This window comes from Chlorocebus sabaeus, chromosome 9 (genome assembly GCF_047675955.1).
Source record: "Chlorocebus sabaeus isolate Y175 chromosome 9, mChlSab1.0.hap1, whole genome shotgun sequence".
NCBI lineage: Eukaryota > Metazoa > Chordata > Mammalia > Primates > Cercopithecidae > Chlorocebus > Chlorocebus sabaeus.
Window position 1 is genome coordinate 13,282,332 of NC_132912.1, and position 12,901 is coordinate 13,295,232.

Below are 12,901 nucleotides of genomic sequence, written 5' to 3' on the forward strand. Positions count from 1 at the left end.
TTCCCTGGGAACTTAATGGAATATAAATGTCTTTCAAATCCTGTGGGTCTTGGACTTCTTGTTCCCTAAGTGACCTGCGGTGCATACAAATTTCTAACGGGAACCAACTTGACCGAGATGGCGCTTTGTGAATCTCATTCACAGAAACTGCCTCTTTTTTAACTTTACCTCAGTGAGTTCTAGCATTTTGTGTTTTAAAGGACTGTCTGAGAAGGATATGTGGAGTTGTCACCAGCTCTGCATGACCTTAACCTTGAGAAAGAGGGAACTGCCAAGGAAAGGGAGGAGCAGATAAGCTTTCATGTTTACGGAGTCGGGTAGAATGTGTATGGCGAGAGGAAACTGACCTTCACACCTTAGCCGGGGTATTTATAATCCCAACAGGGTGCGCCGGGTGAGGGGAGGGTATGTTTCCATTCCATTGGAGCCACCCGGTTTAAACACTACATATCTGAATGTCTGGAAGGGTCCTTGGGTTGCATGTCACAAAAATTCATCTTTGGTCTTTTTTTTTCTTTTGACAATTTGTCTCACAGACATATTGTGTTAAATCCCTTGCGTTTCTGTTTTTACAGGAAGGAGAAGCAGAAGGGTCAGTAAAAGAAATCAAGCATAGTCCTGGGCCCACGAGAATAGTCTCCATTGGCACGTATGTGAAGGAAGACTCGGGCTGCCAGGCAGACCGGCTGGGCAGGCTTGTCACTGGGAGCTTATCACTGGGTGCTTGTCACTGGAGGTCAAATGTAGTGACCTGAGGAAGTAACTTCTTTATGATTTATACCAGGACCTTTCAAGAATATTTGGTTTGAATGCTATTTAATGTTGCAGCTCAAACTGGTAGAGATTAAAAACTGTTTGATTCCCGTTTGGCTCACACTGTTCTGTTCTAGTGGTGTCTCACCAGCAGACGAAAAGTGAAAGCAAACTGGTTCTCAGTCAAACCAATGAGACATGTTTGCTCATTGGTTCCCCAGTGCCGTTTGACCCAGACCAGCCTGCCCAGCTTCCATAAGTGAAATATTTTCATTTTCTTTTCCCTGCTACTCCCCAGTTATAAGCTGGCATGACCAATACTGGAACATCTTTTGTAACAATGACCGATAGCACTCTCAGTCAACGTGGATGTCGCCTGAAAGGACCCAGATTTCTTATCTGTGGAGTCTCAAGTGTACCTGTCCCATGTAGATGTGAGGAAACAGATGTCTTAAATAGTAGCAGGGCCTTGGGGAGGGAGGCAGACCTAGAACTGAGTGCCTGAACCTCTTGATTCTTACAAGCAGTGCTCACCAAGGAGACTGCAAGCTTGCCTTCTGCAAGCTGCTTACCCCTGTGATCATCTATTCAAGAGACGATTGTCTGAAAAGATCTCTGAGGATCTCTTATCTCATAGTTTTTTTGTTTGTTTGTTTTGTTTTTTTTCGAGATGGAGTTTCACTCTGCCACCTAGGCTGGAGTGCAGTGGTGCAATCTTAACTCACTGCAACGTCCGCCTCCCAGGTACAAGCGATTCTTCTGCCTCAGCCTTCCGAGTAGCTGGGACTCCAGGTGCCTGCTACCACGCCCAGCTAACTTTTTGTGTTTTTAATAGAGACAGGGTTTCACCGTGTTGACCAGGCTGGTCTTGAACTCCTGACCTCAAGTGATCCGCCTGTCTCAACCTCCCAAAGTACTGGATTTATAGGCGTGAGCCACTGCGCCTGGCCATCTGATAGATTTTTAAAACCTTCTTTGTGTAACTTGATGAATGTGCATATAGAATGACTTCCAAAATGTGAAAAAAATTGTCTTCTATTATGTTTCTAAGCCCTTGTATGAGGAAGAAAGTATTAGATAATATTCTTTCGTCAGAGTAATTGGCATAAACGAAAGTAATTCCCTTTTTTGGTTAAAAATTCTTCACGTTTCTCCCAAATTGCTTTTTTTAATATTCAAAGACGTTCCTGGAAGTAGTGGCAAATAAAAAAGTCCTGGTTGAAATTTCAAAGCCACTTCCTCATCATTCATATCCAGATGCAAAGACCACTTCCTCTTTAAGCCACACGGCTATTTTTAAAATAACAGCTCTGTACCATTTGTGAGTATCGTAATTACTCTGAGATTGATTTCTAGGTTTGGAGTTGGAGCTTCAGAGTCCTGGAAACGGGGATTTAATTCTGGCTGTTTATTAGCTATGTGAACCCGAGTTGGTGACTCAGAGTAGCTGCCGTTAGCATCATCATAGTCATCCCTCGTGTTTTGTAACAGTGATCATGATTTTGTTTGTCACTGATATGTCTCTTGATTTAGTCAGATTTTGAAATTGAGAAAAATCCTTGACATATCATAGCGCCTCCCTGCTCTCATTATTTGAAACCACAAGTGAAAATGTTTTCTCCCCTTGACTTAAGCTGTGATGGTCTCTGTTAACTTGGAGAAAGGCCAGTGGTCTGTACAATGTGCCTTTATCTTTTGTCTGACTGCAGTCCCCTTTGAGACTAGATCTCTGGAAGGCTTGCCACCTTCAGCCACGGCTGCTTCTGCTGAACTGTTCCGTGGGTTTTGTGGTCTGGTGTCAGGTACACAGTGACTGTTTGGAGGAAGTGGGTGTGTGCAGTGTAAGGCTGGCCTCTCCGGAGCCTCACTGAGTCTCCACACCTTCCCTAGGAAGCATAGAGGAGCTTGGCACTGGGGGTCCCAGGACCAGCTGTGCTTGTTCACTAGTTGAGAATTAGTTGGAGAATGTTCTGGAAAGCAGTTCCTTTAAGCTGGTCCCAGTTATATTGGGTTACTCTCTTCTTAGGCTTTGGTATTTTTCTGATGAAAACCTTTTAACCTTTATACTGACCATGGCATTGTCTAAATATAGGAGCAGATCTGCAGAGGGGGCCAAGAATTACTTGGAACATGAGGAGTTAACTGTGAGCCAGCTCCTGCTGTGCCTAAGGGAAGGGAATCAGAAGGTGGAGAGACTTGAAATTGCACTCAGGGAGGCCAAAGAAAGGTATGAAATCGGTTAACTTGAAATACGTGTTTTTTTAAAACAGCTTTACTGAAGTATAATTAAGATACCATACAGTTCACCCATTTAAAGTATACATTTCAGTGTTTTTTAGAATATTCCCAGGATTGTGCAACCACTGTTACTACAATGTAATTTTAGAACATTTTTTCCCCCAAACGGCACTCACTGTTTGCTCCTCCAAGCAGTGTGCTTTCTGTCTCTATAGACTTGGCCATTCTGGACATTTCATATAAATGGAATTATACAGTCTGTGTTCTGTTGTGACTGGCTTCTTTCACTTAGCATAATGTTTTTGAGGTTCATCTACAATGTAGCATGTATCAGTACTTCCTTTTCCTTGCTGAATAACCTTCCATTGTCCATATATACAACATTTTGTTAATTCATTCATCAGTTGATAAGCATTAGGGTTGTTGCTACTTTTTACCTATTATGAATAATGCTGCTATGAACATTGTGTACAGGTTTTTGCTTGGACATGTGTTTTTAATTCTCTGGGGTATATTGTTAGGGGTGGAATTGCTGGGTCATATGATACCTCTATTTCATATTCTAAGGAACCAGCAAATCATTTTCCAAAGCAGCTGTGCCATTTCGCATTCCCACCAGCAGTGTATGAGCATTCACTTTCTCCACGTCCGTACCAACGCTTGTTTCTCACTGTCTTTCACGTTGACTTCAGCCATTCTAGTGGATGTGAATTGGCATCTCATGGTTCTGATTTGTATTTCCCTAGTGACAGTGATGTTGAGCATCTTTTCATGTTGACCGTTTGTTTGCTTTGGAGAAAAGTCTCTTCAGAGCCTTTGCCCATTGTAAAAAATTCGGTTATTTGTCTTTTTATGTGGAATTATAAGAGTTCATTTTACATGCTGGATACAAGTCCCTTATTAAATATACGATCTGCAACTATTTTCTCCCATTCCCTGGATCATCTTTTCACTTGATGTTATCATTTGCAGCACATTTGTTTTTATTTTGATGTAATACAATTTATCTCCTTTTTCTTTTGTCACCTGTGCTTTTGATGTCCCATCTGAGAAACTGTTGCCTAACCCAAGGTCACAAAGATTTACTCCTATATTTTCTCTTAAGAATTTTGTAGTTTTGGCCAGGCGCGGTGGCTCACACCTGTAATCCCAGCACTCTGGGAGGCCGAGTGGGCGGATCACAAGGTCAGGAAATCAAGGCCATCCTGTCTAACATGGTGAAACCCCGTCTCTAATAAAAAAAAATACAAAAAACTAGCCGGGCGAGGTGGCGGGCGCCTGTAGTCCCAGCTACTCGGGAGGCTGAGGCAGGAGAATGGCGTGAACCCGGGAGGCGGAACTTGTAGTGGGCGGAGATCGCGCCACTGCACTTCAGCCTGGGAGACAGAGCTAGACTCCGTCTCAAAAAAAAAAAAGAATTTTGTAGTTTTATCTCTGACATTTAAGCCTGTGGTCCATTTTGAGTTTGTTTCCATGTATGTTGTGATATAGGAGTCCAACTTCATTAGACTCTCAGTTCCATTTCATTGATCTATATGTCTGTCCTTATGCCAGCACCACAATGTCTTGAGTACTATAGCTTTGTAGTAAGTTTTGAAATCAGGAAGTGTATTAGCCCGTTTTCATACTGCTATAAAGAACCACCTGAGACTGGGTTATTTATAAAAGAAAGAGGTTTAACTGACTCACAGTTCAGCATGGCTGGGGAGGCCTTGGGAAACTTACAATCCTGGCAGAAGGCGAAGGGGAAGCAAGGCACCTGCTTCACAAGGCGGCAGGAAGGAGAAGGAACACAGGAGGCCCTACCACACATTTATAAAACCATCAGATCTTGTGAGAACTCACTCACTATCACGAGAACAGCATGGGGGACCCTGCCCCTATGATTCAGTTACCTCCTCCTGGTCTCTCCCTTGACACGTGGGGATTATGGGGATTACAATTCAAGATGAGATCTGGGTGGGGACACACAGCCTAACCATATGAGGAAGTGTGTGCCTTCCAACTTTGTTTTTCTTTTTAAAGACTGTTGGCTCTTCTGGGTTCTTTGCTGTTCCATAAGAATTTTAGGATCAGCTTGTTAATTTGTGAAAAATGCCAGCTGGGGTCTTACTAGGGATTGCATTGTATCCCCAAAGCATTTGGGGAGAATTGCCGTCTTCAGGATTGTGTCATCTGCAGAGATAGACTTGCTTCTTCTTTTCCAGTATGAATGCCTTTTACTTCTTTTTCTTACCCGATTATCCTGTCAAAACAAAAAAAAAGTGTTAAATAGAAATGTAGAGAGCAGGCATCCTTGTCTTGTTACTAATCTTAGGGGGAAAGCTAAGGCCCCACCTTTGTCATCACTTTCAGAGGTTCCTGGTGTCACTCATGCTTGAGTGTCCTGGAGTTCCCACATTGTGAATCTGGTTGCTTCTTGGCTCTCCCTACTGTTGGCTCAAAGGTTGGCCTTCTTGGGCTGGTAAGGCCCCACTCAGACCTATTCCTACTTTCCATTCCATATTTTCCTACTATTATTTCCTCTCCCTTTTTCTTTGGTCCTGTAGGCACATGGCTTTTTGAAAGTCCTTTTAGTAGAGTTTGGGCTGGGAAAAAAATTATATGCATACATTCAACCCATTATCTTTAACCACAGTCTCTCGTTTCATTTGGATTGGGATGGCTTCCTGTGGTTATGATTTGGTGTTAAGAATGGTGTTACTTTTTTTGTTGTTGTTTATTCGGTGACTTTTAAACTTAGCTGTGTCCTAAAAGGAAAAGTCTTTCCTTCTCTACTGAATTCTTATAAATGAGATACCATGTTCATGGAAAACACATGCATCCACGTGTGTAGACACACACAAAAACAATTTCAAAAACATTGCTGCATAGTACAGTTCCATGAAAACAGATGGTGTTCAAGATGAGTCACAATTGCCTTTTACCTCTGTGTGTATTCATCTGTGAATCAATTCTAGCCAATTTTAGGATGAAAAATAAAACTAATGCTAATATAGTGATTGTGTAGAGATTTTGAAAACCCCGATCCTTTATCCCAGTTGTAAACAATGTTCTTTTTAGTGCTTCTGTAATTGCTATTTCTCGTAAAGCCAAGGAGAAAGTAACTTTTCTACCTTCTGTGATTTTCCAGAGTTTCAGATTTTGAAAAGAAAGCAAGTAATCGCTCTGAGATTGAAACCCAGACAGAGGGGAGCACAGAGAAAGAGAACGAGGAAGAGAAAGGCCCAGAGACTGTGAGTCCTAAGATTCCACGGCCACTGTCACACCCACACACACAAGAATAGTCCAGCCACTGAATTCGAATCTCGTAATGTGTTATTTGCTTTAGAAATGCAGAAATCATGTTGATGTTGAATATTATCTATCTATTCCTTTTATATTTCCTTGTCCTGGTCTGTGTCAATTGTAGCAAGATGTATTTCTTTTTTTTTTTTTTTGAGACAGAGTCTCACTCTGTCACCAGGCTGGAATGCAGTGGCACAATCTCAGCTCACTGCAACCTCCACCTCTCGGGTCCAAGCAGTTCTCCTGCCTCAGCCTCTCAACTAGCTGGGATTACAGGCACCTGCCACCATACCTGGCTAATTTTTGTATTTTTAATAGAGACAGGGTTTCACCATGTTGGCCAGGACGGTCTCAATCTCTTGACCTCATGATCCTCCCACCTCAGCCTCCCAGAGTGCTGGGATTACAGACGTGAGCCACCGCGCCTGACTGTGAGATGTATTTCTATCAGTATTCTACAAAACCATTTCCTATGTCTCTTCTTGACTGATTTCTTCTCCTCAGTCCTTCAATGAAGAAGCCTACTGTATGAAAAAGGAATTTTGTCCACTTTATAACGAGATAATTTGAGGATATGACTCAGAAATGTGAGGGAGAATTGAAAGATTTGGGTTCTATCCCTTTACTGGTTTGAATAAAGTAGTTCGAAAGAGAAAGGTTCAGTGTTGTCTTGTTCAGTATTGTCTGGTAATTGAGAGGTGCCTTTGAGTCTGCAGAGTCTTCAGCTTAGGGAAGTTAATGAAGCCATGAAGGTTGATGGCCATAGTGGCGCACGTGAAAGGCATTTACATAAAATACTCACTTTAGGTAATTAATTTATTCAACAAATATGTACGTTGAATGCCTACCATATGCCAGGAGACTGAGACCTTACTGTTGAAAGGAGAGAGAACAGTTAGAAAACAGATGAAGAGACCACCAGTGAATAATAATTCTCTGTTTGACTAAAACTAATTCAGCAGCCAGTAGCAGGGAAGTGTGGTCTTTCAAGGCATCAGAAACTCATCTACAAAAATTATAGAGCTTCCAGGAAAAAGACTGCACAACAAAAATAGTTGAGTAAACTAGAAACATACACTGGGAAGGGAGTATGGGGGCAAGTTGTTAGCTGGATAGATAGGACTGTGCTTTGACACCTCTGTGGTCTGTGATCTCTGAACCTGGAATAGGGTTTTTTTTGGAAACGGAGTCTCGCTCTGTCGCCCAGGCTGGAGTGCCGTGGCGCGATCTCAGCTCACTGCAAGCTCCGCCTTCCAGGTTCACACCATTCTCCTGCCTCAGCCTCCCGAGTAGCTGGGACTACAGGTGCCCACCACCATGCCCGGCTAATTTTTTATAGTTTTAGGAGAGACGGGGTTTCACCGTGTTAGCCGGGATGGTCTCAATCTCCTGACCTTGTGATCCACCCGCCTTGGCCTCCCAAAGTGCTGGGATTACAGGCGTGAGCCACCGCGCCTGGCCAGGGTTCATTTTAATAGCGGTAAAGTCATTATCACAGTGCATCCAAATTGATTAGTTCATGCTTTGTTAGGAAACAGAAGTTACCCAAAGCTTAGCAAACTAAGTACCAAGTATCCAAAACATTCTTTTCCTACACGATGTTTGGGGTATTGTCAAAGTTGAATCAGTTCACCAGCCAGGCTTAATTGGCTGCTAATGGCTCAGACTGTTTTCTCCCAAAGAGGTTTGTTTAATCTCTGATGATAATTGTCTACATATGTTTGGGATTTCCCGTATGATAGGTTGGAAGTGAAGTGGAAGCACTGAACCTTCAGGTGACATCTCTGTTTAAGGAGCTTCAAGAGGCTCATACAAAACTCAGTGAAGCCGAGCTAATGAAGAAGAGACTTCAAGAAAAGTAAGAAAGCGAGAGCGATTTTATCCTCCTTTGAAATACACATTTTTACAAAGTATACTACTATATAAAAACATAGGTTTTTTTACTATGTTATAACTAAAAGAAAAACAGACACCTAATTAAAATATGAATTCAGAAAATACTAATGTTCCAGTTAATGTGTGAACATGAAATACTTGTAATATGAGGGGATGGGCACTGGAGAACTTTAATTCTACCTCTTAGGGGTAGTTGTTAAATGTAGGAGCCTGTGTGAGATCTCTACAAAGCTGTGAGCTAATTTTCCTGTTTTTGACTTAAGCCGAGGACAGTGATGTGAATAAGCGTAAAGAAAGATGAAAAGAGCATAAAGATCTTGAGTGACATTTATTTGGAAAAAAGTCAATTTCAATTCATTATTTCAATCAGTTAATTATTTCAGGCTAACATGTAGATTAAGAGTTTGGCATTTGCTTGTTTCTCTTGATGTAAGAAGTTACCCAAAACTTAGCAAACCTAAGTTGATGTTGTTCGATTGGATTCATTGGCAAACATGTTTCTAGCCCAATACAGAGGCGTGTGTGGTTTCTTGAGGTTATAATTCCCAACACTCTGTAGTATTATGGTAACGTGGCAGCTACAACTAAAGACTTTGGACAAACAGACCCAGATTTGACATATGGGTCTACAACTTATTTGTGTTGGGCAAGGTATTTATTTCACTTCTCTGCGCCTGTCTTGTCATTTGGAAATTGTGTGTTCTAATTTCTTCTATATACATTGTGTTAAATGGTATGTCTAATGCGCTGGGCCTTAATGCTTTGTGCGTAACTGTCATTTATTTGTATTATATTGAAATTCTCTTTCTGATCTTTAAGAAGACCTAGGGGAACTTCCTTTTTCCGTTATTAAATCTTTGTCAGAAACTAAAGTCTTTGCAATGGACAGAACCTGTAACTTTTTTTTAATATAAAATATCTATGCATCACTACATGAGAAGCACCTTTAGCTAATTACTACTGTGGTCTGTGTTTAAATACTAAAGATGTATCTGTATGACTAGTTAAAACAATTATTCAAAGAGGACAGTACTGCGTGTGAGCTTAGATCTGTACTTTTTGATGTTTAGGCGTAAGGGTTCAGAAATATGGTCAGGTTCTAGTAAAGAAGCAAGGAGGATTATGTATTTTATTTTGCATTCATAAACCCTACAGCTCTAAAATTCTTGTATTGTACATAACCTTGGGATTTGTTTAAAAGCCACTGAGTCAGAAAGGAGCATTGTTTATCCTCATGAAACCTTGACCTTTCTTAGGTGTCAGGCCCTTGAAAGGAAAAATTCTGCAACTCCATCAGAGTTGAATGAAAAGCAAGAGCTTGTTTATACCAACAAAAAGTTAGAGCTACAAGTGGAAAGCATGCTCTCGGAAATCAAAATGGAACAGGCTAAAACGGAGGATGAAAAGTGAGTATGCCAAGTCAGAAGGGTGGCGATGGGGCAGAGGAGGGAGAATCGCCTTTTATACGGATTGGAATTTGGATTTGAGAATCAATTTTTAAAAATGTCTTTTTCACTTATCTGAAGGAGTCCTAGGAGACTTCTCAGAGGGGATAAAGCTTAAAAGTTTTGTCATAATACAATGATGCTGATGGTTTGCACTCTGTCTTGATCTTTCAGAAAATATTTTTTTTGAGAGTAAGAAATGCTAGTAGGTGGTGGGATGATAAAGGTAGGCGAGATTGTTCTACTTGAGTGTTCAGAAGGTTGGGAGGCAAAACTATAAGTTTCTATGACATTTTCCCCAGGATTCCGTTTTTTCATATCTTTTTTAATAGGTCCAAATTAGCCATGCTACAGTTGACACACAACAAGCTTCTTCAAGAACATAATCATGCATTGAAAACGATTGAGGAGCTAACAAGAAAAGAGGTATTCATCGAAAAAAATTACTTCCATAGCCTAGTAATGAACAGAAACTGTTGAAGATTTTGTATATAAAATAGTTGCAGGCCGGGTGCGGTGGCTCACGCCTGTAATCCCAGCACTTTGGGAGGCCAAGGCGGGCGGATCACAAGGTCAGGAGATCGAGACCATGGTGAAACCCCGTCTCTACTAAAAATAGAAAAAATTAGCCGGGCGCAGTGGCGGGTGCCTGTAGTCCCAGCTACTCTGGAGGCTGAGGCAGGAGAATGGCGTGAACCCGGGAGGCAGAGCTTGCAGTGAGCCGAGATTGCGCCACTGCACTCCAACCTGGGCGACAGAGCGAGACTCTGTCTCAAAAAACAAACAAACAAAAAAAAATAGTTGCATGAATCCTTCACTAAGTCTGGTTTTAAAGTTTGTTTTCCAGTGTACCATTATTTCTTGCATCTAGGATTTATACCTTCTGATGTTCCACTTATGTGTAATGTGCTTTATTGCGTACGAAGACAGTGTTAACGTCCTATGGTCAGGGATTAAGCACTTAGTGTTTCTAAGGGTAGGTTTGCAGGAGAGCTAAGAGCATGGGCTCCTCTGGGTAGGAAGGGCCATCTGTTTTGTGGAACTATGCAAGGCCAGCGTGCCTGCTGTCAGTAAATTTGGGACCCTGGAATCATCAGCCTGCAGTTTAAATTCATAATAGTGGGCCAGGTGTGGTAGCTCACGCCTGTAATCCCGGCACTTTGGGAGGCCAAGGCTGGGGGATCATTTGAATCCAGGAGTCTGAGACCAGCCTGGGCAACAGGGAGGCCCTATCTCTACAAAAAATAAAGAGTTAACCAAGTGTGATGTTCATGCCTGTGGTCCCAGCTCCTTGGGAGGCTGAGGCAGGAGGATCACTTGAGCCTAGGAGGTCAAGGCTGCAGTGAGCTGTGATCACCCAACTGCACTCCAGCCTTTGGGACAGAGTGAGAACCTGTCTGTAAAAAAGAAAAAAATTAAATAAATTAATTAATAATAATGCCAGCATGGTGTGATAGTTTAGAGATCACAGAAGCTTGTGAATTAGAAGGAATCTCTGAATTTTTAGCCTTGTAAATATACTCTTTATTTTTCATTTGTTTTATTTTAGAGAGGGAGTTTTGCCATGTTGCCCAGAATGGTTTTGAACTCCTGAGCTGAGGCAATCCACGTGCCTCAGCCTCCTAAAGTGCTGGAATTACAGGTGTGAGCCATCGTGCCCAGCAGTTTGTCACTTATTTATTTAATAGAGTAGTGTTCCTCTCTTTGACCTAATAATTTTAAATTTAAAACATGTTTCTTCTTTTCCACTGACTTCAGGCAGAAAGAGTAACAAGTGGAAAAATAACAGTATCAACAAGTCACAGCCTTATCAAGATTGGAGTTTGTTATTGTATCCCTGATTTTAGTGTTACCTTCTTGTTTCAGGAACTCATTATTTGTAAGCCACAACTTAAATACAACTTTCTGAATAAGTTAGCATTGCTGATTAACAGACTGGTTAGAGCTGATACATTTTTTTTTCCCCATAGAGACAGATCTTACTATGTTGCCCAGGCTTGTCTCACACTCCTGGGCTCAAAGATCCTCCCACTCCAGCCTCTCAATTCCAGGCATAAGCCACCACACCTGGCCAGAGCTGATAATTTAAAAAATTAACCTTTTTCTAATATTTTACTGAAATAGGCAGAATTATTTCAAAACCATTCCTAGAATCAATGTTTCTTTTTCAGTCAGAAAAAGTGGATAGGGCAGTGCTAAAGGAACTGAGTGAAAAACTGGAACTGGCAGAGAAGGCTCTGGCTTCCAAACAGCTGCAAATGGATGAGATGAAGCAAACTATTGCCAAGCAGGAGGAGGACCTGGAAACCATGACCGTCCTCAGGGCTCAGGTGAGGCACCTTCTTTCTGAAACCCCAGCTGAGCGAGGCCAGCCCTGACTGTATTCTCGCATGGGAAAGCGATGGTGTTTAGAATGTTTATAATTTTCTGTTGTTTATTTTTTTCACCCATGAATGTATGAAAACTTTAAAATGGAAACATTTGGAAAGTGTTCAGTGGATCTTATCCATTCTGCATTTAATAGGTGGGTAGTTGGATTCTTTCCAGTCTGTGGCATTACGATTAATGTTGCTAAGACATTCCTGTACATGTTGCTCTGTTCACATGTGGATGTTTTATATTTCTGTTGGCTACATGCCTAGGAGTGGAGTCGCTGGATCATAGACTCTGCATGTTATTCACTTTCAACAGGTGATGCCAAACCATTTCCCAAAGTGACTGGGCCAGTTTTCACTCCCATCAACAGAGTTTTCATGGCTCTGCATCTTACCAGCACTTCTATTATCAGTCGTTTTCCTTTAACCACTCTGGAGTGTATGTCGTGGTATCTCATTTAATTTGCATTTCCCTGATGACTAATGGGAATGAGTCCTTTTTCAAGTGTTTTTGGCCTTTGAGGTATCCTCTTTGTGAAGTGCCTGATCAAGCCTGCCTATTTTTTTTTTTTTTTTTTGGTTCAGTTTTTGAGACAGAGTCTTGCTCTGTCGCCCAGGCTAGAGTGCAATGGTGTGATCTCGGCTCGCTGCAACCTCTGCCTCCTGGGTTCAGGCGATTCTCCTGCCTCAGCCTCCCATGTAGCTGGGACTACAGGCATGTGCTAACATTCCCGGCTAATTTTTGTATTTTTAATAGAGATGGGGTTTCACCACGTTGGCTAGGCTGGTCTCAAACTCCCGACCTCAGGTGATCCGCCCACTTCCACCTCCCAGAGTGCTGGGATTACACGCATGAGCCACTGCGCCTGGCCTGGCTTTTTAAAAAAATGTAGTGACTTCTGTATA

At 41.9% G+C, this 12,901-nt stretch overlaps 1 protein-coding gene across 3 annotated transcripts in view; it reads left to right on the top strand.

The window, feature by feature from the left end:
- Positions 1-12,901, top strand: part of OPTN (optineurin) — a 36,047-nt gene that overhangs the window by 14,162 nt on the left and 8,984 nt on the right. For 2 of the 3 annotated variants that reach the window (XM_008002279.3, XM_037983336.2), the window contains 7 exons: positions 576-649; positions 2,846-2,980; positions 6,125-6,227; positions 8,022-8,137; positions 9,432-9,581; positions 9,953-10,046; positions 11,792-11,950. In XM_008002279.3, coding sequence (XP_008000470.3) covers positions 576-649; positions 2,846-2,980; positions 6,125-6,227; positions 8,022-8,137; positions 9,432-9,581; positions 9,953-10,046; positions 11,792-11,950 — 831 coding nt within the window. The remainder of the gene's footprint in view (positions 1-575; positions 650-2,845; positions 2,981-6,124; positions 6,228-8,021; positions 8,138-9,431; positions 9,582-9,952; positions 10,047-11,791; positions 11,951-12,901) is intronic. The other variant, XM_073018723.1, reaches the window with a different exon arrangement.